We start from the raw sequence: 24094 nt of genomic DNA, 5'->3' as shown, positions 1-24094 counted from the left end.
GATGCTGTTCCCTCTGGGGACATCTTGAAATGTCACAATTACAGAGCCTCAGAATGGTTTGGCTTAGAAAGAACCTCAAAAATCACCTCGTCCCACCCACGGACAGCTTTTCCTAGCCCAGGGTACTGGGAGACAGCAGAATTCCCACTGGGAGGGGATCCTGCTGTGCAAATAAAATTCCAGACTGACCTGGCTCTCCTCACACTGCCCCAGCCCAGGAATAATTGAAACTAAAAACTGAATAACTGGAAAAAAAAAAAAAAAAAAAAAAGGCACCATTAAACTGGAAAGGATTCCTTCCTGCTGTGCCAGTGGGCTGGGCAGTGGCAGCTGCTTCCCAGGACATCCTGTCAGGTGTCCTGTCCCCAAAGGCAAGGAGGTGTCCCCAAGCTGATGGATCGGTCACCTCCATCTGAGTGTCCCTGACCAGCCACGTGTGCCCTTATCAGCACAGGAGGTTTGGCTCTCAGCTGGGGCTTGGTCACCCCACAGGGCCCCGGGGTGGGTGTGGGATCCTCCTGTGGCTCATTCCCATCTGGAAGCAGAAGGAAATGTTCTTTTCCTGTGGGAAGAGGTTTTACAGTGACTTCTGTGAGCCAGAGAGAAGTTTGAGAAGAGGATCCATGCTCAACACAAAAGAATTTCCTACCCAGGTCGTTGACACAGAAACCAAGCAAGAAAGAAGGAGAAATAAGAGAAACCTGCAACTGCCTGTTCCAATGAGAACTTTGTTTGTCTCTCCTGACCAATGAGCAAAGTGTAAATTCACGAGCTTTGTAAGAATTATAAAAAGCATGCATGCTAGAACAAAACCAGTTTGAAGCCTTCTGAAAATGGGGTGTGTTGCTCTGTGCTCTTTCCACCTCAACTCCGACATTTTCCCACCCAAGGAGGTGGTGGGTGACCCTCCCGGGGCTCTCTCTTGCCACCACCACGGTGGGAAGTCCAGCTCCAGGGGTAATTTGATGGGAGCTGGGATGACACGACCGAAATAGGCTGAAGGTTGGTGCGTGCAGGAAGGAAGCGGCCCCAGTTTTTCTGCCATTACCAAACCCTCCCGTGATAAGGGATCTGCACCTCTGAGGGAGTGGGGCTCTTGCTCAATTTTGACTTCTCCTCCTTTTTGTTTCATCTGCCGCCAATGTCTGCCTCGGTCAGGCTCAGCTCCAGGTCCTGGTATGCCAGAAAAGCTCAGATTTAATTTATTTTCAAAATGTTCTTCCACTTCTTTGGTAATTTCAATTATTTAAAAGTGATAATTTCTGTTTGACCACACTGGGACACCTCCCACTGGCCCAGGTGGCTCCAAGCCCCCTCCAGCCTGGCCTGGAACGCTTCCAGGGATGGGAAATCCATGGAAAAACCTGGGCCAGGGCCTCGCCACCCTCACAAGGAACAATTCCTTCCCAATACCCACCCCAAATTTCCCCTCTTTCAGTGTGAACTCATTCCCCATGCCCTGTCCCTGCAATTCCTGAGGAAAGGTCCCTCTCCAGCTTCCCTGGAGCCCCTGCAGACCCTGGAAAGGGCTCTGAGATCTCCACAGGCTCAACCTTCCCAACATTCCCAGCCCAGATCCATTGGGAACAGGCTTCATCAACCTCCTGATCCTCCAAGCTTTGCCAGGAATTCATCGGAGCAGTCGGAAACATTTTGATCCCCAGGCCATCCCTGTGCTGCAGCCTCTGGGAATTAAAGCTGGGCAAGGTTGTGCTAAATTAGCTTTGCTTTTGCAAAGGCAGGCCCAGCTCATCCCAATTCCCAGCTCCCAAATTCCCAGTGAAGCTCCAACGATTTCCCAACAAGCCTGGGAAGAATGAGGAACCAGCGTGGGGGAAAGAAGAAAATGGAAGCCAGGGTGTGGCCGAGGCTTAAATGTCGGTGGCAAAATGCAGAGACCAAATAAAAGTGAAATTAGGGAAGCAAGGCACAGCTGGACAATCAACTGTTCCGCTGCCAAAACCACTGGCAATTAATTATTGGGGAAAGTTGCCCTGGTTGGGGTACACAAACCTCACCAGCCATGTCGAAATTCCTTGGCAGGGAGATACAAATCACAGCAGGTGTTGAAATCAGGAGAATGGCTCCCAGAAATCAGGAGAAATGCACCCAGAAATCAGGAGAATGGATCCCCAAAATCAGGAAAATGGCTCCTAGAAATCAGGAAAATGGCTCCCACAAATCAGGAGAAATGCTCCCAGAAATCAGGAGAATGGATCCCCATAATCAGGAAAATGGCTCCCAGAAATCAGGATAAATGCTCCCAGAAATCAGGAGAAATTCACACAGAAATCAGGAGAAATTCACACAGAAATCAGGAAAATGGCTCCCAGAAATCAGGAGAAATTCACACAGAAATCAGGAGAATGGCTCCCAGAAATCAGGAGAAATTCACACAGAAATCAGGAAAATGGCTCCCAGAAATCAGGAAAATGGCTCCCAGAAATCAGGATAAATGCTCCCAGAAATCAGGATAAATGCACCCGGAAATCAGGAGAAATTCACACAGAAATCAGGATAATTTCTCCCAGATATCAGGAGAAATGCTCCCAGAGATCAGGAGAAATGCTCCCAGGAATCCAGATTCATTTTTTGTGTGCCAGAACGTGCCGGACCCTGTCAGCTGCATCCGGCGTGCCGCGGATCCCGCAGCAGAGATAAACAAGCTGTTCTAGGTACGCCAAGGATGCAGCCACAGCCCTTCCTCTGATTCCAGAGCTGGGGAATCCTTCCCGAATCCCTTCCCTGCCCTATTTTCCTCCCAGCCCATGGAGGGGCCTGGACCTTCCCCTTGGGAGCTGCCTGTCCCTGAATTCCAACATCACCTCGATTTTGTGGGAAATACGGTGCCAAATTTCAGGAAAGGTTGGGTGGGAAGGGGAGGTGACTTTTATTTTATTTTGCTTATTTTGCTTTGTTTATTTATTGAACAGAGCAATTAATTATTGTGTATTTGTGGTGCCTATTTTTTTTTTTAATTTAAGTTTTTTTGGTGGGTATTTGGCTCTACCCACTCACCTGCTCATCCTCCAACAGCCAGGTGTGTGTGGGCATCCCTTGGGAGTGAGGTGGAGAAGAGACTACCAAAAGTTTTCCTAATAAAAAATATATATTTCTATTTCTATTTCTATTTCTATTTCTATTTCTATTTCTTTTTATTTTTATTTTTATTTTTATTTTTATTTTTATTTTTATTTTTATTTTATTTTTATTTGGAGTTTGAATTTGAGTTTGAGTTTGAGTTATACTTCTATATGTAAACATAATATATTAATATGGTAATATTATATATAATATTAAGATGTTACTACCATATATTTATATATATTTGGGGGTTTCTTATAACAAAACTCTGCAGGTATCCCACAAAATCCCGTTCAGATGAGAGCCTCCAACACAGCCCTGGGGAGGAGGCCCCTTGTCCTGTGCCACCCCTGGTGGTGCCACCTCCAGCCAGGTTCTGTGCTGGGATTTGGGGAGAACAAGATAAAACTGAGACAAGGCTGAGCAGCCTCACGCTCCAGGGCAGGATTTGGGCAGGATTTGGGCAGGACTTGGGCAGGATTTGGGCAGGATTTGGGCAGGATTTGGGCAGGATTTGGGCAGGAAGGTGACACCTGGGTGGCACAGCCTCCAAGAACAGCTCTGAAATAATAAATCAACTTCCCATTGCCTCAATCAGCTCCATCTGAGCCAAAGATCCTCCCAGCTCTGGCACTTCCAAGCTTGCCTGGAGCTGGAGAGATCTGCTGGAGGAGCTTCCTGGAACAATGCCAGGCTGGCAGAAGACAGGCAGGAAAAGTGGGAGCAAACTCTATCCAGACTGGATTCCTCTGCAGTTGAGGGGTGAGGGCCTCACCACCCTCACAGGAACAATTTCTTCCTCATATCCACCCAAAATTTCCCCTCTTTCAGTTTTCACCCATTCTCCTTTCTCCTGTCACTCCAAAGCCTTGTAAAAGTCTCTCCCCATGTTCCTTGTAGCCCCTTCAGGTCCTGGAAGGCCACAATGAGGTCACCCCAAAGCTGCCCTTCCTCAGGCTGAACAGCCCCAGCTCCCTCAGCCTTTCCAAACCATCCCAAGGACCACTGAACTCCTTCTTTGGGTTTCTTTGGGCTTCTTCACTCCACATCTCTCTAGGTCAAACCCTCCAAGGTCTGTAAATCAGCTGGAGCCTCCCAGATTTGCATCACTCCAACCTCTGGAGGCATTTGTTGTGTTTTGGGGAGCTGCAGCTCCCAGGACTCGTCGGAGCCCAACGTGTCCCTGGCAATAACGTGGGTGTCATCAGCAACATATAATCCACAGCCTGGGTTGCATCACACCCTAATGACACGCCAGGCCGCCTTGGCAGCTCAGAAATAATTTATAGAATGAGAAATAAATTCCCTGCTTCCATAAAGACAAAACCACCCCCCAAGGGTTTCCTCTCTGGAATGCTGCACTTTTCTAGAGAGGGGCGTAAAATCAAAAATCGCTTGTTTACACTGAAAATGTGTCTGGTTTTTGGTGTTTCCTCACTTTGCTCAGAGTAGGTGGAGCCATCCAATAATTTTAATGCCACCAACAACAGAAGAGGTGGTGGAAGGAAGGGTGATAGCAATCTCTGCAATGACGAGCCTGATATTATGCTAAGTAAGTGGGCAGCCGGGGCTGGGCTTGGCTGTAAATAAATCAATCATTGTTTCTTTCCAAGAGGAGGACCAGATCCTATATAAAAGTTCTCCCACACCACGGTCCTCAGTCCCGTTGACTCCTTTCCACTGGTTCGTGCCGTGGGACACGGTAAGAGATGGAAATTTATTTGGCTGATGAGGCTTGGAGTGCTGGAGTGGAAATGTGGGATTAAGTGTGGCTTTTGGGTCTCATGGTTCAAAAATTCCTCTTTATTTGCTGTTATTTTTTGGTTTTTATTTACCAGTTCAGGGATCGTGTAACCAAACAGGAAAAGGAGCGAGTTGGGACGTGGAAAATCTGGGGTTTGAAGCCCCTTGGATTTCTCTGGGCCCAGCACCGTGTGATGCCAACACACACACACACACACAGCTCCTGAATATTCTTGGAAAACAAACCTTGAGGGACAGGGCAGGAAAAAGAGGGTTTGCAGGTTCTCTGCAGAGAGTGGGAAGCCAAGGAACAGAAACACAAAGTGGGGCTCTGTCCTCTTTTACCTGGATGGGGAAGGGGTTTCTTTTAAGGGCTTCATTTCTTGGAGGAGCCGTTTTCGTCTCAGGCATTTGGACACCAGATCCTGCTGATCTTTTTCCTTTCAGAGCGGTCCTTTCCCTTCACAGGAACATCAATTCCTGCTGCCGGCAGACCAGGACGTGGCTGGGGTGGGGATTAAGTGCTCAAACTTCAGAGCATCCCTCGGGGACAGACACGCATCAAACCCCGCAAGTGCTGCCCTGGAGCTGCTGAAGTTTTGGGCTTTTTTTCCCTCCCTCCTCCTTCTTTTGCGTCTCTGACAACTTTTCCACAGGCTGTTCCTCTTCCTTCTCCTTCTGGGGGAGAAATGAAACACTGAGCTCCTTTGAAAGCGGGATTGAAGAATTTCAAAGTACAATGAAGTTATTCTTATGCAAATGACGAGCCGGGTTCATTCCTGCGGCCAGGGAATATTAATCCCTGTCCCCGAGCATTGCAGCCCTTTCACAATTCCCAAACCACATTTGGATGAGGGTAATTCTGGGGTACCACGGCCTCGTCTGCCTCTTCCAAGAGGGGATTATTAAGGAATGATTGTTGTCTTAGATTAAAAACAAGGAACAGTTATATCTGAATAAGGAAGATGTGCAGATGGAATAAGCTAAAAACTTCACGAGTTTTCTGTTTAATTCATTAACTCCTGACAATTTTTGCATCGGTCAGAGGCAGAGGAAGGAGCAAAAAGGGAAGAGAAGACAATTCCCTGTTGGAAGGGAATGGCGTGGCCCAATAGCACAATTTTCCCTCCCTCTGGAAGTGCTCAGGCCTGGGTTTTGTCTCTCCTGCAGGACTTCCATCACACAGACCATGGGGTCCCACCAGCAGAAGGGCGACGGCCAAGGGATGTCCGAGCAGTCCGGAGGGTGCCACGGCGGCGGTGGCGGCGGCTGTGGCTGCTGCTGCCACGGAGGAGGTGGAGGAGGATGCCACAGCAGCGGTGGAGGAGGATCCATGGGATACCAGAGCCAGGGATCGTCCTGCCATGGAGGAGGAGGAGGAGGAGGAGGAGGAGGAGGCGGCTGTTGCGGTGGCGGTGGCAGCAGTGGCGGTGGTGGGATCATTTATCAGACTCACATGTTATCAACCTCGTGTGGAGGTGGAGGAGGAGGAGGTGGAGGAGGAGGAGGCGGCCAGCAGAGCCAAGGATCCATCTGCATTATTGGAGGAGGAGGAGGAGGAGGAGGAGGAGGAGGTGGAGGGGGCTCATGCCACCAGGGCCAAGGTCCCATCATTATTGGAGGGGGTGGAGGTGGCGGAGGAGGGGGTTCTGACCACCAGAGCCATATACCCATCTGCATCGGAGGGGGAGGAGGTGGAGGTGGTGGCGGTCAGCAAAGCCAAGGTCCTATCTGCATAGATGGAGGAAGCAGTGGTGGTGGAGGTGGTGGAGGTGGAGGCTCAGGCCAGCAGGGCAAAGGAATCATCATTATTGGCGGAGGCAGTGGTGGTGGTGGAGGTGGAGGTGGCTCAGGCCACCAGGGCCAAGGTCCTATCTGCATTGGAGGGGGCAGTGGTGGAGGAGGAGGTGGTGGTGGTGGTGGCCAACAAAGCCAAGGTCCCATCTGCATCGGTGGGGGTGGCAAGGGAGGAGGAGGAGGAGGTGGTGGTGGTGGTGGTGGCGGCTCAGGCCACCAGGGCCAAGGTCCCATCATCATTAGTGGAGGAGGTGGTGGTGGCAAGGGAGGAGGTGGAGGAGGTGGAGGAGGTTCAGGGCACCAGGGTCAAGGTCCCATCATCATTAGTGGTGGTGGTGGTGGAGGAGGAGGAGGAGGAGGTTCAGGGCACCAGGGTCAAGGTCCCATCTGCATTGGAGGTGGCAGTGGAGGAGGAGGAGGAGGTGGTGGTGGTCAACAAAGCCAGGGTCCCATCATCATTAGTGGTGGTGGTGGTGGAGGTGGTGGTGGCTCAGGCCACCAGGGCCAAGGTCCCATCTGCATTGGAGGTGGCAGTGGAGGAGGAGGAGGAGGAGGTTCAGGGCACCAGGGCCAAGGTCCCATCATCATTAGTGGTGGTGGTGGTGGTGGTGGAGGAGGAGGAGGTTCAGGGCACCAGGGTCAAGGTCCCATCTGCATTGGAGGTGGCAGTGGAGGAGGAGGAGGTGGTGGTGGTCAACAAAGCCAGGGTCCCATCATCATTAGTGGTGGTGGTGGTGGAGGAGGAGGAGGTGGTTCAGGCCACCAGGGTCAAGGTCCCATCTGCATTGGAGGTGGCAGTGGAGGAGGAGGAGGAGGAGGTGGCTCAGGGCACCAGGGCCAAGGCCCTGTGTGCATTGGGGGAGGCGGTGGAGGAGGAGGAGGTGGAGGTGGTTCAGGCCACCAGGGCCAAGGTCCCATCGTCATCATCGGGGGCGGTAGTGGAGGTGGCGGTGGTGGTGGAGGTGGAGGTGGCTCCTCCAGCTCTGGAGGAATGTCCATGCAGCAGCAGACCCAGCCCATCTGCTGGCCACCACAGACCAAGCGCAAGTAGTGGCTGCCAGAAGGACTCTGACACCAAGGAAGCCAAAGATATGAAGATTGTTTGGCTGACATTTCCTCTTCTATTAAATTTAAGATTATTTGCGTTGTCCTCTTCTCCCTTCCCCTGGGAATGTTCTGACCGGAACCTCTGGTGTTGTGTACCCCTAATTCCAGCCAGAGATGTTCCGTGCACCTGTTCCTGCCTCGGTTTTCAAGTGCTTGCACCAGACAATAAAACTTGCAGTTCTAGAGAGTTCTGTGTGTGAGTGGTTGGATTTTCTGTCCCCGGTTGCTTTATTTCCATCCTTGGTTTGGTTCCAGTGATGTTGCAATAAAGCTCCAGAGCAAAACTGCACTGAAACCCCACCAGTAGAAGAGATTTTGGATTCACTAAATATTCTCAGGTCATTTTTTAATGTCTCTTGATGATGATGATGATGATGATCCCAACTTTTGCCTGTCAGAGAAGGTACCACAAAGTTGATCACTGGGGTTTCTGTACCTCATCAAAATCCTGGTGATGCCCAAGAAAGTTCTGAGTGGGTTCAGAGAGAGAAGATGACAAAATTCAGCTATGAAGGATTTCAAGGTGCAGTTATGGGGTGAGAGAAACTCAGGCCCTTCCTGAGGTGGTGCAGAAGCTCCTGATGCTCTCACAAGTGGAAAAGAAGTAAAGGTCTTCAACACTTTTCCAGCTCTGAACCCCCAGTGGAATCAGGGACTTCAGCAAGGCCCTTCCAAGGGCTGGGATGTCCAGGCTGGAGCACATGGGGATTTCCTCATTCCCACAGGGCTAGAACAGCTCCAGGTGTGAGTCTCCAGAGGGAGTTTCCCTGTGGGGAGCGATCTCTTTGATGTGGTCCACTCTGGCAATTAGCAGGGAAAGGGAATTAAACCTCAGAACTCCTTGACGGGAGGCAGGTGACAGACACCTGGAACTGTCCCAGGAGAAACAGGAGTGACCCACAGCCATAACAGCTTCTCCTGTCCTTCCACCCTCTGCTGTCTCCCCTGTGGGTTCCTTAGTGAGGCAAACACCTCAAAACACATCCAGATGAGCCCCTCCAGCCAGTGTTGCACTGGAATAGCTGAGTTTCCTGGGATTTTATTATGGGAAGTCATTGATGGTGCTAAAATTCCAGTGGCTGGGAATGGCACAAACACTGACATTGCTGGCACAGAGCAAAGCCAGAGTCCAGGGTCCCATGGCAGGGGGGTGGGAACGGTGCTGTCAGAAATCCCTGCACCCAGAAATGGCCCAGGACTAAGAAAACCTGGATTCAAATTACAGAAATTCTCAGGGTGACAGCAGGAGCCACAGCACAGCCTCAAATCTCGTTGCTTCTTCAGAAATGCCACAGTCATCCTCAAAATGGGCAGGAATTCATCATTTTGGTCCATATCCATGGAGATGATGCTGCAAAGGAGGTATGTTGGATCTGGTACCTCTCCATCTCCATCACTTGAAGTGGTGGGGGCTGCCTGACCTTGGCTCTCTCCTGAGTGGGGAGAATCAAACAAAAATCCCAATCAACCCTTTGCTGCTGTGGTGGGAAATGTCCCACAGCCATGGGGGATTCCTGTGGTGCCCCAGAAACAGAAGTCCCACCTCCATTCCCCTGAGAATCTCCACAGACACAGGATCTTGGAATCACAGAATATCCTGAGGTGGAAGGGACCTCAAGGACCACCAAAGTCCAACTCCCGGCCCTGCACTGACACCCCACCAATCCCCCTGTGCCTTCGGTATGTAACACTCAATAAAACGAGGCTCCCAGCCCCTCCTGGTGTCGGTCACCAGCGGCATCTCCTGGCTGGAGTGGAGGGTGGCAACCTCCAGAATCCTACTTGAACCCCAGAATCCTTGCTGGGAATTCAACCGCGGGAGCCGAGCTCACGTGCAGGACCTGCTGTGGATGCAGGGCAGCCGAGGATGTGATGCACGGGAGAAGCATCGTCCGCATCCAGTGAGTCAGGACAAGTGGGAAGGAGGAGGAGAGTCTGTTTGGTAAATAAACCTATCACCATTCCTTTGGATGCCTCACTTCCCACTCAGGAAAAACGGTATAAAAGTTGGTGGATCTCAGGGTGCTTCATTCACTCAGCTTTGCCCTGAGGTGTCCGTGGTCAGAGCCGAGAAGGGTAAGTCCAAGCCTGCCAAAGGGAGGGATTCTTATCTTCCTTTCCCGCTCCCAAAACACAAAAGTTCTGGTAAAAAACATCTGGTGGGTGGTGTTGGAAGGGCAGAAAAATTGCTGGGATTAATTTAAATCTCTTGTAGATGCCTTGGTCCCGCCAGACAAACAGAAGCAGCATCAGCTTGTGCTGCTGAAGGTTGTCTCTCATCAGTATTGAGATGGAGATAAAATGGCTTTGAGATAAGGAGATGGGACCACTTTGGGATAAAAGTCTTTAAAAATCACCCTGGACACTACAAAGTGCTGTTGGGCTGGATTGGGCTCATGGGCCTTGGGAAATTCTCATGAGAACTGGTGGCTGCCCTGGAGTAAAAAGCTTTTCCTTGCAGGGTCACTGCTCCGAGATGTGCTCCAGACAAAGCGGGTGCCACGGCTGCGGCTGCTGCTGCTGCTGCGGGGGGAGCTACCAGTCCCAGGGCTCCTCCGGCGGGGGAGGAGGCGGATCCTGCTGCGGTGGAGGATCCTCCGGCAGATCAGCCCAGAAGATCATTATCAGCTCTGGCGGTGGAGGAGGAGGCGGTGGTGGGTCCTCCGGATGCTGCGGTGGAGGATCTAGTGGTGGCTCCTCAAAGAGCATGATGGGAGGAGGAGGCGGTGGTGGATCCTCTGGATGTTGTGGTGGAGGATCTAGTGGTGGCTCCTCAAAGAGCATGATGGGAGGAGGAGGCGGTGGTGGATCCTCTGGATGTTGTGGTGGAGGATCTAGTGGTGGCTCCTCAAAGAGCATGATGGGAGGAGGAGGCGGTGGTGGATCCTCTGGATGCTGCAGTGGCGGATCTGGCGGTGGATCTTCAAAGAGCATGATGGGAGGAGGAGGCGGTGGTGGATCCTCTGGATGCTGCGGTGGTGGATCCGGTGGTGGCTCCTCTGGGATGAAGATCATCATGGGAGGAGGAGGCGGTGGTGGATCCTCTGGATGCTGCAGTGGCGGATCCGGTGGTGGATCTTCAAAGAGCATGATGGGAGGAGGAGGCGGTGGTGGATCCTCTGGATGTTGCGGTGGAGGATCCGGCGGTGGCTCTTCTGGGATGAAGATCATCATGGGAGGTGGAGGCGGTGGTGGATCCTCTGGATGTTGCGGTGGAGGATCTAGTGGTGGCTCCTCAAAGAGCATGATGGGAGGTGGAGGCGGTGGTGGATCCTCTGGATGTTGTGGTGGAGGATCTAGTGGTGGCTCCTCAAAGAGCATGATGGGAGGTGGAGGCGGTGGTGGATCCTCTGGATGCTGCGGTGGTGGATCCAGTGGTGGCTCCTCTGGGATGAAGATCATCATGGGAGGAGGAGGCGGTGGTGGATCCTCTGGATGTTGCGGTGGAGGATCTAGTGGTGGCTCCTCAAAGAGCATGATGGGAGGTGGAGGCGGTGGTGGATCCTCTGGATGCTGCGGTGGTGGATCCGGTGGTGGCTCCTCTGGGATGAAGATCATCATGGGAGGTGGAGGTGGTGGTGGATCCTCTGGGTGCTGTGGTGGAGGATCTGGTGGTGGCTCCTCAAAGAGCATGATGGGAGGTGGAGGCGGTGGAGGATCCTCTGGGTGCTGTGGAGGAGGATCCGGTGGTGGCAGTGGGGGATCAGCCCAGAAGATCATCATCAGCTCTGGCGGTGGAGGAGGAGGAGGCTCCTCTGGATGCTGCGGAGGAGGATACGGTGGTGGCTCTTCAGGAGGGAAGATCATCATGGGAGGCGGAGGCGGTGGTGGATCCTCTGGATGCTGTGGTGGAGGATCCGGCGGTGGCTCCTCAGGCCAGACCATCATCATCAGCTCTGGAGGTGGCGGCGGAGGCTCCTCCCAGCAGAAATGTCCCATTATCATCCCCCAGACCAAGCAGACCTCCCACTGGCCCTGCCAGCAGAAGTAACAGCCTGGGCACTCTGTTCCCATCAGGAACGGCCAAGTCTTTGCCCTCCAAGTCCGACCCCAGCACATCCCTGTCCCTTGTGTTCCCTTGGTGCTGCATCCCTGTGCTGTGAACTCCCAGGTGGCTCCTCTGTGCCATAAATGTGACGGGAAATAAAGATTTCTGTGCACAGACAGAACTGGTTTGTGAGGTTGCTTATCTCCTTTTGTCAGTTTGCTTCCCAAAACATGAGCAAAACATCCAAAGCATTCTGCTGGGAAATGTTCTCCAGCCTCCAGTGCTGGAGCAAGTGCTCATCAACAGATCTTTCCTATATCCAACCTAATTTCCCCCTCTTTCATCCCAAACCCATTCTCCGTGTCCTGTCCCTGAAATTCCTGGGGAAAAGTCCCTCTCCAGCTTCCCTGGATCCTCTGCCATTCGTGGAAGGTGCTGTGAGGTCTCCACACAACCTTCTCTTCCCCAGGCTGAACATTCCCAACCCTCCCAGCCTGGCTCCATAGGGGAGGGGCTCCTTTTATCAACTTCTTGACCTCCTCTTAACTTGCTCCAACAATTCCATGTCCTTCTTATGTTGGGGACACCACAACTGGGCTCAGCATTCCAGGTGGGATCTCACCAGAGAAGAGGGAAAAAAACCCTCCCTCACCATCCTGCCCACTCTCCTTTGGATGCAGCCCAAAGACAGCTGACTTTCTTCCTAAAGCAGAAAAATCCTCTCAAAAAGGACTCCCAAAGTCCTCTTTGGAATTGGTGGGATTAGTCTTGAGTCCAGTAAACTTTAAGTCTAGAGGGTTTTTGTTCACCTCACAAACACACGTGGTAGGGAGGAAACAAAATTAGGAATTGCAGAGATCATCGGCTATGACACTCTTGAGGGATCACGACTGACAGATTCCTGCCTTTTGGAGAAAACTGGAGAGTTCTTCTCCAGGATCACGCCCCACATTGTCAGCACCACTGTGGGCAAGGGAATCTGGTGGGAAAGAGATCCAGGGTGATGTAGGATCTGGCCAGGGATTTGTTCTCTTTCATATCAACCACTCGCTGAGGTGTTTGTGGTGAGGAGAAGAAGATGTACCATGACCTGCCAGCCCTTCCCAAGGGCTCCAGGACTGTAGGGAAGAGGACCCAGGAGATCATCACAAAACTGAGAATGTGTCCCCGAAGCCTTTTAGATCCACATTTCCCTTTACCCAACACAGAGATCCAAACTTCTCCCTAACCTGGAGAGGTTGTGGTGGTGCCGACCCTGTGCTCCAGCCACGCTTTTCCTACACCTCTGGCAAACAAATCCATGTGCTACAGGTCCAGTGCTTCCAGAGGGTCCCGCCCTGGGCTCTCCACACTCTGTGATTTGCAGGAGCTCCTCTCACCACCCCTCCAAAAACCTCCCCGGTCTTTCCTCATCCCTGGGTCAGGATGAGCTGCTCATCCCGGGTGTCCCTCTGTGCCAATGAGCTGCTAATCCCGAGTGTCCCTCTGGGCAAGTTCCTACAGGCTGAAGGCACAGAAGGGATCAAGGTGTTGAGATCCTCAGGAGTACAACACCCACACGTCAGAGCTGGGAGCCAGAACAGCGGTGACACCTCAGATCTGGAGATGAGAACAGAGATAAGGCCACGGGAGGGACTCCAAAGCTAAATGAAGGAAGCCCCCTGCACGTGTGTCCCCGCTTCTGGTGGCCTGTCCCCATCCCAAAGGTGTCGCGTGTGCATGTTCAAAGTCACGTTCGTGGTGACAGCTGGGACCTGCTGCTGCTGTCACTCACCCCCACAGCCAAAACCCCGATTAGTCCTTCCTCTACTCAGTGTCCCGGGAGGGCGGATGCTGCTGTCAGGCTCCAAACACGCGTGACACAGAGCCGGTGCTGGGACAGCTGTGCTGACAAACTGTCATCCTCCAGCAGGGAACGTATCCAGGTGACTCCCCTGCTCAGGTGTGGGTGGGGTGGCCACTGAAGATGCTCAGAAATAGCTCCTGTTGAGGTAGAGGGGGCGTTTAACATCCTAGAGTTCAAGGGTCAGGTCTTGATGGCCTTCAAGTGCAACTGTGAGAACAGAAGGATTCCAAGGTTTTGCCCACTCCAGCCTGGAGACTGAGACCCCTGGAAGCTGGAGCTGAGCACAGACCTCTGTGGAAATCCAACAGCCACTTCCACCTTGGGGCCACAAAAGATTGGAGGGAAAAGTCCCCTTTGTCACTGTCACCCTCACAACGTCCTCTGACACAGATCTGGGCAGCTCCAAAGCAGGGAACTCTGTTGGGGTGGCACCTCTGGCCTTTCCCTGCAGGATGGATGTGCTCCTGCTCCCCGTCTTGCCAGTCCCTGAGGAAATTCTCCAAAATTCTCTGTGACTCTGCTCAAGCACAGCCTTTATCCTTCTCCTTCCATCACTCTGGTTCTGACTCTCTCCAGTCCCATTCTGCTCAGTCCCCACTCTGTCCTGAGCACCCAAGGAGCTCCATCCCAGCAGAAACACAGTGGGGCCCTGCCCAAAGCAGACCCCGAGGTGTCATTTGTCCCAAAAATTCGGAGCGAGGCTCCCGGAAGCGAATCATTAGGCGGAATTAGCGACTGCGGTACAGAATGGGGCTGATGCGCCTCCTTCGCATCGCCTCTGCTGCACATGAGTCAAGAAAGGAGGCAGCGAGGCCAAGCTCCGTCAATAAATCTCTCAGCATTCCTTAGGGTGTCTCACTTCCCTCGGGAGCACGATGCAGCCAGTATAAAAGCTCGGCCATCCCAGGGCTCCTCACTCAACCCACACTGAGCACAGCGACGTTCCCACCAGCACCAAAGGTAAGCCCGTGGACACGGAAACTTCTGGAACCTCTGCGCAGGGAGATCCCTCCACCAGTTTGGCTTTGGGCGTTCTTTGAACTGTGGTGGCTCCACCAAAAACCAGCTGGAGGTGCCAATAGAACTCCCTTCCTTAGACAGGGGCGTTGCAGGTGGGACTCTGAACTTTCAGCTGCTGAGTCAGTGTGAGACATCCAGAAGGATCCACACCATCTTTTTGGCGTGTCAGAGCATGTGTGCAAACCTTGGGAAGTGTTCCCGACCTTCCCGCACGCAGAGGTTTCCTGGAACTGTTGTGACCTGCAGAGAGCTCCCTGGGATGTCACGGCAGGTCTCAGGGAGGGAGTTTAAAGTAGGGCTGCAGAAGATGGGACAAACGGGGAAAGTCCTGGGAGCTCTTCCTTCTCTGCTGGGAAGGCTCAGCTGCGTCTCCAAGGTTCTCCTTTCTGACGGCTCCGTTCCTTGCAGGGTCACTGCTCCAAGATGTGCTCCAGACAAAGCTCCGGAGGCTGCCATGGGATGTCCTCCCAGTCCAGCGGGTGCCACAGCGAGGGCTCCGGTTGCCACGGGAGTGGCTCCTCCAGTTACCAGGCCCAGGGCTCCTCCTGCTGCGGGGGCGGCGGGGGCTCCGGCAAAGTCATCATCAGCTCTGGTGGTGGAGGTGGATCCTGCTGCAGCGGGGGCTCCTCTGGATACGGGATAGGAGGGGGATACGGTGGTGGCTCTTCAGGATCAAAGAGCATCATTGGAGGGGGAAGCAGTGGAGGATACTCAGGTTGTGGCATGGGAGGAGGGTACGGTGGTGGCTCTTCAGGATCAAAGAGCATCATTGTAGGTGGAGGTAGTGGGGGTTCCTCTGGATGCTGCAGTGGAGGATCCAGCTATGGGATGGGTGGAGGATATGGTGGATCTTCAGGATCAAAGAGCATCATTGGAGGTGGAGGTTCCTCTGGATACTGTGGTGGAGGATCCAGCTATGGGATGGGAGGAGGATATGGTGGATCTTCAGGATCAAAGAGCATCATTGTAGGTGGAGGTAGTGGGGGTTCCTCTGGATGCTGCAGTGGAGGATCCAGCTATGGGATGGGTGGAGGATACAGTGGTGGATCTTCGGGATCAAAGAGCATCATTGGAGGTGGAGGTTCCTCTGGATACTGTGGTGGAGGATCCAGCTATGGGATGGGTGGAGGATATGGTGGTGGCTCTTCAGGGACAAAGGTTATCATTGGAGGGGGAAGCAGTGGAGGTTCCTCTGGATGCTGCAGTGGAGGATCCAGCTATGGGATGGGTGGAGGATATGGTGGATCTTCAGGATCAAAGACCATCATTGGAGGTGGAGGTTCCTCTGGATACTGTGGTGGAGGATCCAGCTATGGGATGGGTGGAGGATACAGTGGTGGATCTTCAGGATCAAAGACCATCATTGTAGGTGGAGGTAGTGGAGGTTCCTCTGGATACTGTGGTGGAGGATCCAGCTACGGGATGGGCGGAGGATATGGTGGATCTTCAGGATCAAAGACCATCATTGGAGGGGGAAGCAGTGGAGGTTCCTCTGGATGCTGCAGTGGAGGATCCAGCTATGGGATGGGAGGAGGATGCAGCAGCGGCTCCTCAGGACAGACCATCATCATCAGCTCTGGAGGGGGCAGCGGAGGCTACTCCCAGCAGAAATGTCCCATTGTCATCCCCAGCGTGGTGTCCCACCAGTGCAAGCAGAGCTCCTACTGGCCCTGCCAGCAGAAGTAACAGCCCCGGGCAGCTCCAGTTCTGAGTCTCTGCCACGGCTCCTCTTTACCCCCAGCCCGGGCTCTGCTGCCTGGTCCTTCCCAGTGTGTCCTCTCCTATCCCCTGGACACTGCACCCTCGTGTGAGATCTCCAGGATTGCCCTGTCCCTGCTCCTGGTGCTGGGGTGCCTCCTGCCACTTTTTACATCCAATAAATGTTACAATTGCTCAAACCTGCCCTTTTTTTTGGGAGTTCATTTCTTTCTTGCACTATCAACCTGCACTTCATGGTCTGGGGATGTGGAAATGTCTCTGATGAGATGTTTCTCTCCAAAGCCACCCAGTTTATCATCCCATAAAGTTTTGCACCTGCATTTTCCACCTGGGCTCTGTGAGGGAGGAACAGAAGACCCCAAAATTCGAAGGAACCACAGCACCAACACCCTTTGGTGCCTGGGCATGGTGCAGGCCCTCTGTGTCCTCTGAGGGGCCGGCACACGATGACCACCTCTGTTGGCCTGATGGGAGATGTGACCAGGCCCACCCTGCTCAGTTGGGACTGGGGATGACCCAAAGCAGCTGCTGATGCCCCAGGTGGGCAATAAAACCATGACAACCTCCACGGCCTTGCCATCCTCCCCCTTCCTGCAGCAAAGCTGAGGAACACCCTCAGGCTGTGCCAGGGGAGGCTCAGGGTGGACACCAGGATGGATTTCCTCATGGAAGGATTGTCAGGCCTTGGAGGTTTGGAGTCCCCATCCCTGGAGGTGTTTGCCCTGATTTTTAAAAGCGTTAAGTTTTCATTTATAGTTCTTCTGAAAGTTTCAAAGTTCTCATTAAACTTCTTTAACCTTCTGATCATGTTTACATAATTGAGAGTCAAAGTTCCCACATAATTTCGTGTATAAATAGAATAGTTTACGTATTTCTCTGTGTGTGGAGAGAAATGACTGATTGATCTTTGGACCAGTGTGGTTGGAGAGGTGGTAATTCCATCCTGAAATCCACAGTCACCTCTGGAACTCTATAAACACCAAATGTTTGACTAAAACTGTGTCTTTTTCTCTTTTGAATTTACCAAGCTTCCGTGTACTCATTTCATGTCCAATAGCAAAACTGGAGGTGTCCAGGGAAGGACTGGACGGGGCACTCAGTGCTCTGGGCTGGCTGACAAAGTGGGGACAGGCTGGACTCGATGGTCTGGGAGGGTTTTTCCAGCATCAAGGATTATAGAATTCCATGATCTGTACCCAGAGGGAAGCCACACCTGCGAACCAGCCAACCGAGCCCCGGATCGGTCAGGAGGGAATAAAACCAGCAGCAAATCCTTCAAAAACCACCTCCAAATCCTCCTCCCGGCCTCAAATCCCCCCCTCCCCAGGCTGTGCACCCTGTCCTGGCAGCCCCACGCGCGGATTTCTGCCCGGGGATGGGGCTTTGGCCGAAAGTGGGACTCTGTCCCCGCAGGAGAAGTCCCCGGAGCCGGTCCAGCCTCCGGGAGCTGCTCTGCTGCGCTGAGCTCTCCAGGGCTGCAGCAGCCGGGATCCGCAGCCCCCAGCAGGCCCCGGAGCTCTTTCCAAACCAGAGGAAGGAGCTGAAAAAGAAGGAAGGATGTGGAGGCAGAATCCTTCATTAAAGCGTAATCCAGCCAGGCTGGGTTTAAGCATGGGGACGTTTACACCTCCGCAAATTCTGCCTATAAGCTCTTTTAGCGCACCTCCAGCGCCCTGGCAAAATTCCCACTTAGGGCATCAATCACTTTGAACCTTCTGGTTCATATGCAAATGTTTTCCTCGGGAAAAAAATCTCCCGCTGGAGCCACCGGGGACCCGGCGGGAGGGATCAGATCGCCCCCCGAGCTTTGGGAGCCGTCCCCCGTCCCCGCTCTCGCCGTGCATTCTCCTACACCCGCACCGCACCCACCTCCCCGGGGCTGGGGGCCCGAGGATTCCGGCGTAGCCCAGGGCAAGGGCGCAGGAATGGCTCATTAAGCAGAAGTAACAATTACAGAGGCGAAATGAGCGGTGTGAAGGGAGATACGGATCGGGAGTCAAAGCAAACACTGAAATCGCAGTTCGGTAAATAAATCCTTTTCATTCCCGAGGGTGTCTCACTTCCCATACACGTTAAACGCCATATAAATGTTCCCGAGGCTGATAAAGCTCCTCATTCAGTCGACTTTACCTTCTAAATGTGTTTCCGATGGTTGAAGAGGGTAAGTCTTTTTTTTTTTCTGTGATTTTATCCTTTCCTAGTCATGGCATGCGGCTCATTTGAGACCTTGGCTGGTGCCGGCAGCGGGATCCCCCTGCCTGAGCCAAGTCTTCAGGATATGGGTGGGCTCTCACTCCGTTCTCGATTCAATCTCTACGGAAAAAAGGGAAATCAAGGCACCAGAGCGGGATGCAGAGGGATGAGCAGGGTAAAAACCCGGATGGGTTTGCGGTGGGTTTGCACCCACCCCACGTGGGGACTGCACAACCTTTGTGGGTTTGAATGTGCAGGACACATTTTTATATTATTTAATAACAACCCTGAATGTGCAGGACACATTTTTATATTATTTAATAACAACCCTGGATCTCAGAATGGCCACAAACCTCTGTGCCTGGGCCAATCACCTTCTATAAAAGAATTTTGGGGCTGCAGTAACAGAGCCAGGGTGGAAACTTTGATCCATCAAACAGCTACTGAGGAACAGAAACAAAGACGATCCTCGGTGATTTTGCAGCTCTGTGGACATGAGAATGAGTGGGGAAAGCCATGGTAGTCATTAGGGGGAAAATAATACATTTCAGATTTTATATTTCAGATTTTGGATTCAGAATATATTTCAGCTTTTGGATTCTCTGGAATTAGAGGTAGAAAGAGTAAAGCTCTCCCAGGAAGACTTCAGATATCCTTGGATTTGAAGGATAGGGGCTTGGAGCAACCTGGTCTAGCAGAGGGTGTCCTTGTCCACGGCAGGGGGTGATGCTGGATGAGCTTTAAGGTCTTTTCCAACCCAAACCACTCCACGATTCCAGGATTCTCTAACAGCTCCGTTTCAAAGCCTGGAATTGGCCCAGTCCCTGGCCACACCACCTGCCCTGGCACTGACACGAAGCAGAACGGTGCAAGTTTGGGTGTTTTCCTTCCCTCTTCCAGCTTTACCACTATCTCCGACGGAAATGTTCCCGGCAGAACCGGGGCTACAGCCGGGAGATCTCCATGAGCCACCGTGGATTCTGCTCCGGGGCCTTTGCCAACCGCCACGGGCACACCTCCTTCTCCTGCGGCGGGGAAAGCTCCGTCACCTACAGCCGCAGACCCTCGTCCTGCCCGCCCCTGCCAGCGCCAGCCCCCTACAGCATCTCAGGGGGGTACTCGTGTGACAGCAGCGGGGATTGTGGGGTCACGTCTGGCTGGGACCCCACGGTGGGGACGATCCCAGTCTACGGCCCCGGAGTGGGAATGGGGTACAGCAGCGGGGACGTGGGCCCGGTCATCAGCAGCGCAGGGGGAGGTGGAGGATCCGTCTACCACGGAGGGAATTCGGGAATGGCCGAGGGAGCAGGGGCTGGGTATGGATACTCTGCACCCCTGAGTGACACCCTAAGCACGGGGGGGGTCTCTGAGGGCTCAGGGTACTACGGGGGAGGGTACGGATATGGGACACACGGAACTGGGACGTTCCTCGGCCCAGAGCTCAGCCCTGCGGGCGGGGGATGCACCCAGGTGGTGCAGCAGAAATGCCCTGTGGTCGTCCCCCCGGTCAAGACCCAGCAGTGCAAGCAGAGCACCCACTGGCCCCCCATCCAGAAGAAGTGACTGGCCCAGCAGCCTCTGCCACATCCCCAAAGTGCCCCTGGATGTGCCGCAGTGGAATTTTCCCCCGGCGGTGTCGTGACATCACAGAGCTCTGCATTCCTCACGTGAGGCTGTGCTGACAACAGTCGCCCAGGAGCTGCTGGAAAAAGGGGTTTGTGCTGTGGTGATGGGAAAAGATTCTTTTCTCCATCTCCTCTGGATCACAGGTTGGAAAATAAAACCTCACAGCCTGTGGGTAGTTTCGATATTGGGATGATTTCTTTCATTTCTGGCTCCTTCACTCAAAATGTAAATGGGTACTCAAGGAATCTCCCCAACACAAAGGACATTTATCTATCTATTTAACACCCAATTTAAGTGTAAAATGTATGTTAATACAATTAAAATACAGCACTTTCAGTGGTGAGAGGAGTTCAGGTGGCAACAGGATGGTGCCAGTCTCTTCCCGGTGGTGCCCAGTGGCACAACGAGGATGGCCATAAACCAAACCCCAGTTCCAGCTCAGCATGAGGAAGAACTTCTTTCCGTGGAGGAGGCAGAGCTCTGGAACAGCTGCCCAGGGAAGGAGTCTCCCCTTCCAGAGACTCCCCAGCCCCTCCTGGATGTGTCCCTGTGCCCTCTGCTCCCTCAAGAGATCTCCAGAGATCCCTCCCAACCCCAACTGCTGCAGAATCCTGGGATTCTGTTCTCAACCTCTTGCTGGAGGTGCTGTTGCCACCCCACAGAGCCTCCACGAGCCTCACGAAGGAGATCTGCCGATCTCCCGGGGGATTTCCGACTGATTGTTATTTACAGCGTGACCTGGCAGTGAAAGGTTGTTTACCTGGCACCAGCTCCTGCCCCGGAGATTGCCGGGGATGGCGAAACCCCGAGCGCCTAGAACCTCGTGCATGAGGCAACTCCAACGAGCTCCTTGGCTTCCTCCCCATAACCTGCTCATGGCATTTCTTGATAGGATCAGGCCCTAAATTAGGCACGGGGACAGGATGGTGCCAGTGCTGGTTGGGACGTGGGGTTTGCTCAACATTTAATCTTCCAGCTCTCTTCTCTGGGGTTGTTTGACTCATCCAAATACCTGTTAGTAAGGGGGGAAAAACCCCACCTGTAGACCTGGGTCCATTTAAAAGTGAGACATAAAATCACACTGTTTGTTTTTTACCTTTCTGCTCTCACCCACCCAGGGGGATTTTGAGCCTTTCAACTCAATAGAAATCCAGAAAACTTTGCCCTGAAACACCAAAGACCCAAATCCTCTGAGCTCTAAACCCGTGTGTGATGCCACAGGATCCTTCACACATAAAGTGTTGTAACATTATCATGTGGGGACAATTACACAAGATTTTGTCACCAGCCCTATTAAATTCCATTCTAAAATTAGGCAGCGTTATCATTTATTTGCTTTTATTTCTATTTGTAAAATCTGCTACTTCATTATTGATATTTATGTGGGTTTCCTTCCTTCATGAAGGGAGCAAAAAACCTCTGAAAGCTCAAACAAATTCCCAGAGATTTCCACAAAACCAAGCCCGGAGCCTTCAAATATTTGTGTTTATCCAACTGATCGAAAACCACCTCAAAATTTCAGTCCCTGCCAAAAGAAAGAAAACACCTGAAGACCCCATTTCTTACTCCCTGCTTCTTGAGGCTCCTGTCAAAGGGCACTCCCCAAGTTTGGATGGTTCAATATTTAATAGACCCAGGGTGAACAGGTTTGCATCCAAGGTTGGACACGAGGAGCCGGAGCTGATCCGCCCTCCCCAGAGCTCAGCTCCAGCCTGAGGCTGGGAGGAGTCCCAGGCTGGGTTTTATCCTTGGCACAGCGAGGTTTCCTCCCCTCTCCTTGTGCAACAGGGCAGGGACGAGTCACCCTCTGAGGAGCTCTGATAACACAGGAGTCATCCCAAAGCCTGATAACTCTGAGCTCATCCCCAGCTCCGATAAGCCAGGACTCATCCCGAGCCTGTCGGTGCTTGTTGAACCAAGGCCCTTCTCCTGCAGCTGTTGGTAAACAGGCCGAGCACTAAACACGGCTCTGGCTTCTGGATGAAAGTCTCCAGCTGGCGCCTCTGGGTAGAAACTCCAGGAATTGTTTCAGTGATAGCAAACGGAGCCACCCCTCGGCTTCAGGGCATCTCTGCCCAACAAAACCTGGTGGCTCCATGAGGAGTTCAGGTGGGAAATGAGTGAGGACACGGCAGGAGTCCTGCTGGAATTCCACAGTCAGGAGGGGAAATGAGAACCCGGCGCTGTTGCGAAGCCGTGGTTGCATCCACGATTGCACCACCCCAGTGCTCTGCACCCAGGTGCTCCCATCCTGCCCCAGGGAAGAGCTTGGGATGCGTGGGGAGCTCAGATGCGTGGTCTCTGACCCAGCATTTTACTCACAGTTTACTCACGGGTGCAAGGTTTGCACAAGCGACTTCCGTAGGGCCCATTTCCCATCGCTGCTCCAGACCCCGGCAAATAAAACAGTAAAATATGAGAAAAACAGAAATTTTCAGCACGAAATTCTGTGTGGGTCATCTCAGGGCTGGCCAGGAAAAATGTCAGCAATGAAAATCGGTGGTGTTTGTGTCAGCGATGGTGGAATCGCCATAAAATCTGGTGGCACAGAAACTCCATGAGTAGATGCCCAAGCAGATGGACACAGGTAGGGAATCACAGACCCATGGAACCATGGACCCACAGAAGCTCAGAATCCCTGACCTCACAATCAGAGAATCCCAGAACAGCGGGGGAGCAGGGTCACCTGGAGCAGGGTCACCTGGAGCAGGGTCACCTGGAGCAGGTGACGCAGGGACACATCCAGGAGGGTCTGGAATGACTCCAGATGCCCCAGCTGTTCCGGGGCTCTGCCCCTATCCATGGGGAGAAGCTCTCCCTCGTGTTGAGGAAACCTCGTTACATTTTTGGGGAATTCAGAGGTAGAAGCCAACACTCCCAACAATGGCCTGTGCCACCAGCTGGGTTTGCCAGGTCACCTCCCAGCCAGAGCCTCCCACAGTGGCCACAGACTTCGCCACCGCAGTTTTGTTCCTCTGGGAAATGACCCTGTCAGAGAGGGGACCCTCGGCTCAGTTCTGGCACCTGCAGGGGCCTCACAGGGTGAAAACTACTTTGAAGATGTTTTCCAAGCACGTCCAACCAGGACTTTCTAAGAATTTGCCGTTTTTCATGGGGAGAACCTGAGAATGGCGGTTTTTCTCCACAAGAACCCCAAGGTTTTTCTCCTGCCAAGACCAGTCGGGGAGGAGTGGGCACTGGGACCTCTCCTTCCTGCCAGACTCCAGGTGAGAGGTTTCTGGAGGACAGGAACTCCAAAACTCACCACCTTTGCCACCCGTTTTGCAACCTAAAATTCATCGTGCCGTGAGGGTGAGCCAGCCGGGCCGCCCACACGGTTTTCACTCAGAGCCCGCCGGGGCAGGGCGCAATTAAATCTGTGTAACACGAGGAAGACAATCCAGAGCCTGACAAGTCAATCAAAGAAATCAGGTGGAAGGAGCTTTTGAAGGTGGTGGGTAATTAGGGGTGGGGCTGTTTTGTAAATACCTTGGTCATTTTTCCCCAGGGGGTTATTGCATTTTCAGGAAGGGACTTGGGAACTGTATAAAAGTCCTTGGAGGGGAGAGCAGCTCATTCACTCATCTCCACTCCTCCTCCAGAGCCTTCGCAGCCCAGGTGAGTCCCTGCTAACCTTTCATTCCAATGAGATTCCCTGCACTGAGCTGAGCTTTGCTCTGCGGGCATTTCCTGGGGATATTGAGAGCCAAATCCTCGGCTCTGTGGCTGGGGCTGTTTTGTGCTCCCAAAAATTAGGAGTGCCTGTGTTAAGAAGCAAAATTTCTTACCTGTAGTTATATTTGGATTACTCTGGTGCTTTCCAATATCTAACAGACAAACTGGAAATGAATAAAAGCAAATAATAGATTTGGGGATGAATGGGAGACAGCAGGCTGATCTTTCATAAGAAACCTCAGGGTTAAGCTGGGAATTTTAATTGCTTTTATGAGCCTGACTCCTTTCCTAGACTC

The 24094-nt window shown here is 52.8% G+C and overlaps 2 protein-coding genes across 2 annotated transcripts; both read left to right on the top strand.

Moving 5' to 3' along the window:
- Positions 1 to 5902: 5902 nt before the first annotated feature.
- On the top strand, positions 5903 to 10315 carry LOC144247795 (uncharacterized). The gene has a single exon (XM_085560815.1). The coding sequence runs from the start codon at positions 6017 to 6019 to the stop codon at positions 7673 to 7675; it is 1659 nt and encodes a 552-aa protein (XP_085416941.1). The 5' UTR covers positions 5903 to 6016; the 3' UTR covers positions 7676 to 10315.
- Positions 10316 to 11720: 1405 nt separating this feature from the next.
- LOC110476838 (uncharacterized) lies at positions 11721 to 22814 on the top strand. Its single transcript, XM_085560437.1, has 5 exons — positions 11721 to 14856; positions 14994 to 16267; positions 17718 to 17863; positions 18506 to 18586; positions 19360 to 22814. The coding sequence occupies exons 1-5, from the start codon at positions 14758 to 14760 to the stop codon at positions 20058 to 20060; spliced, it is 2301 nt and encodes a 766-aa protein (XP_085416563.1). The 5' UTR covers positions 11721 to 14757; the 3' UTR covers positions 20061 to 22814.
- The last annotated feature ends 1280 nt before the right edge of the window (positions 22815 to 24094 follow it).

The sequence above is a fragment of the Lonchura striata genome, chromosome 25 (genome assembly GCF_050655825.1).
Source record: "Lonchura striata isolate lonStrDom1 chromosome 25, ASM5065582v1, whole genome shotgun sequence".
Classification (NCBI taxonomy): Eukaryota; Metazoa; Chordata; class Aves; order Passeriformes; family Estrildidae; genus Lonchura; species Lonchura striata.
The sequence above is the reverse complement of the archived record's forward strand: the minus strand, read 5'-3'. Positions and strand labels throughout refer to the sequence as shown.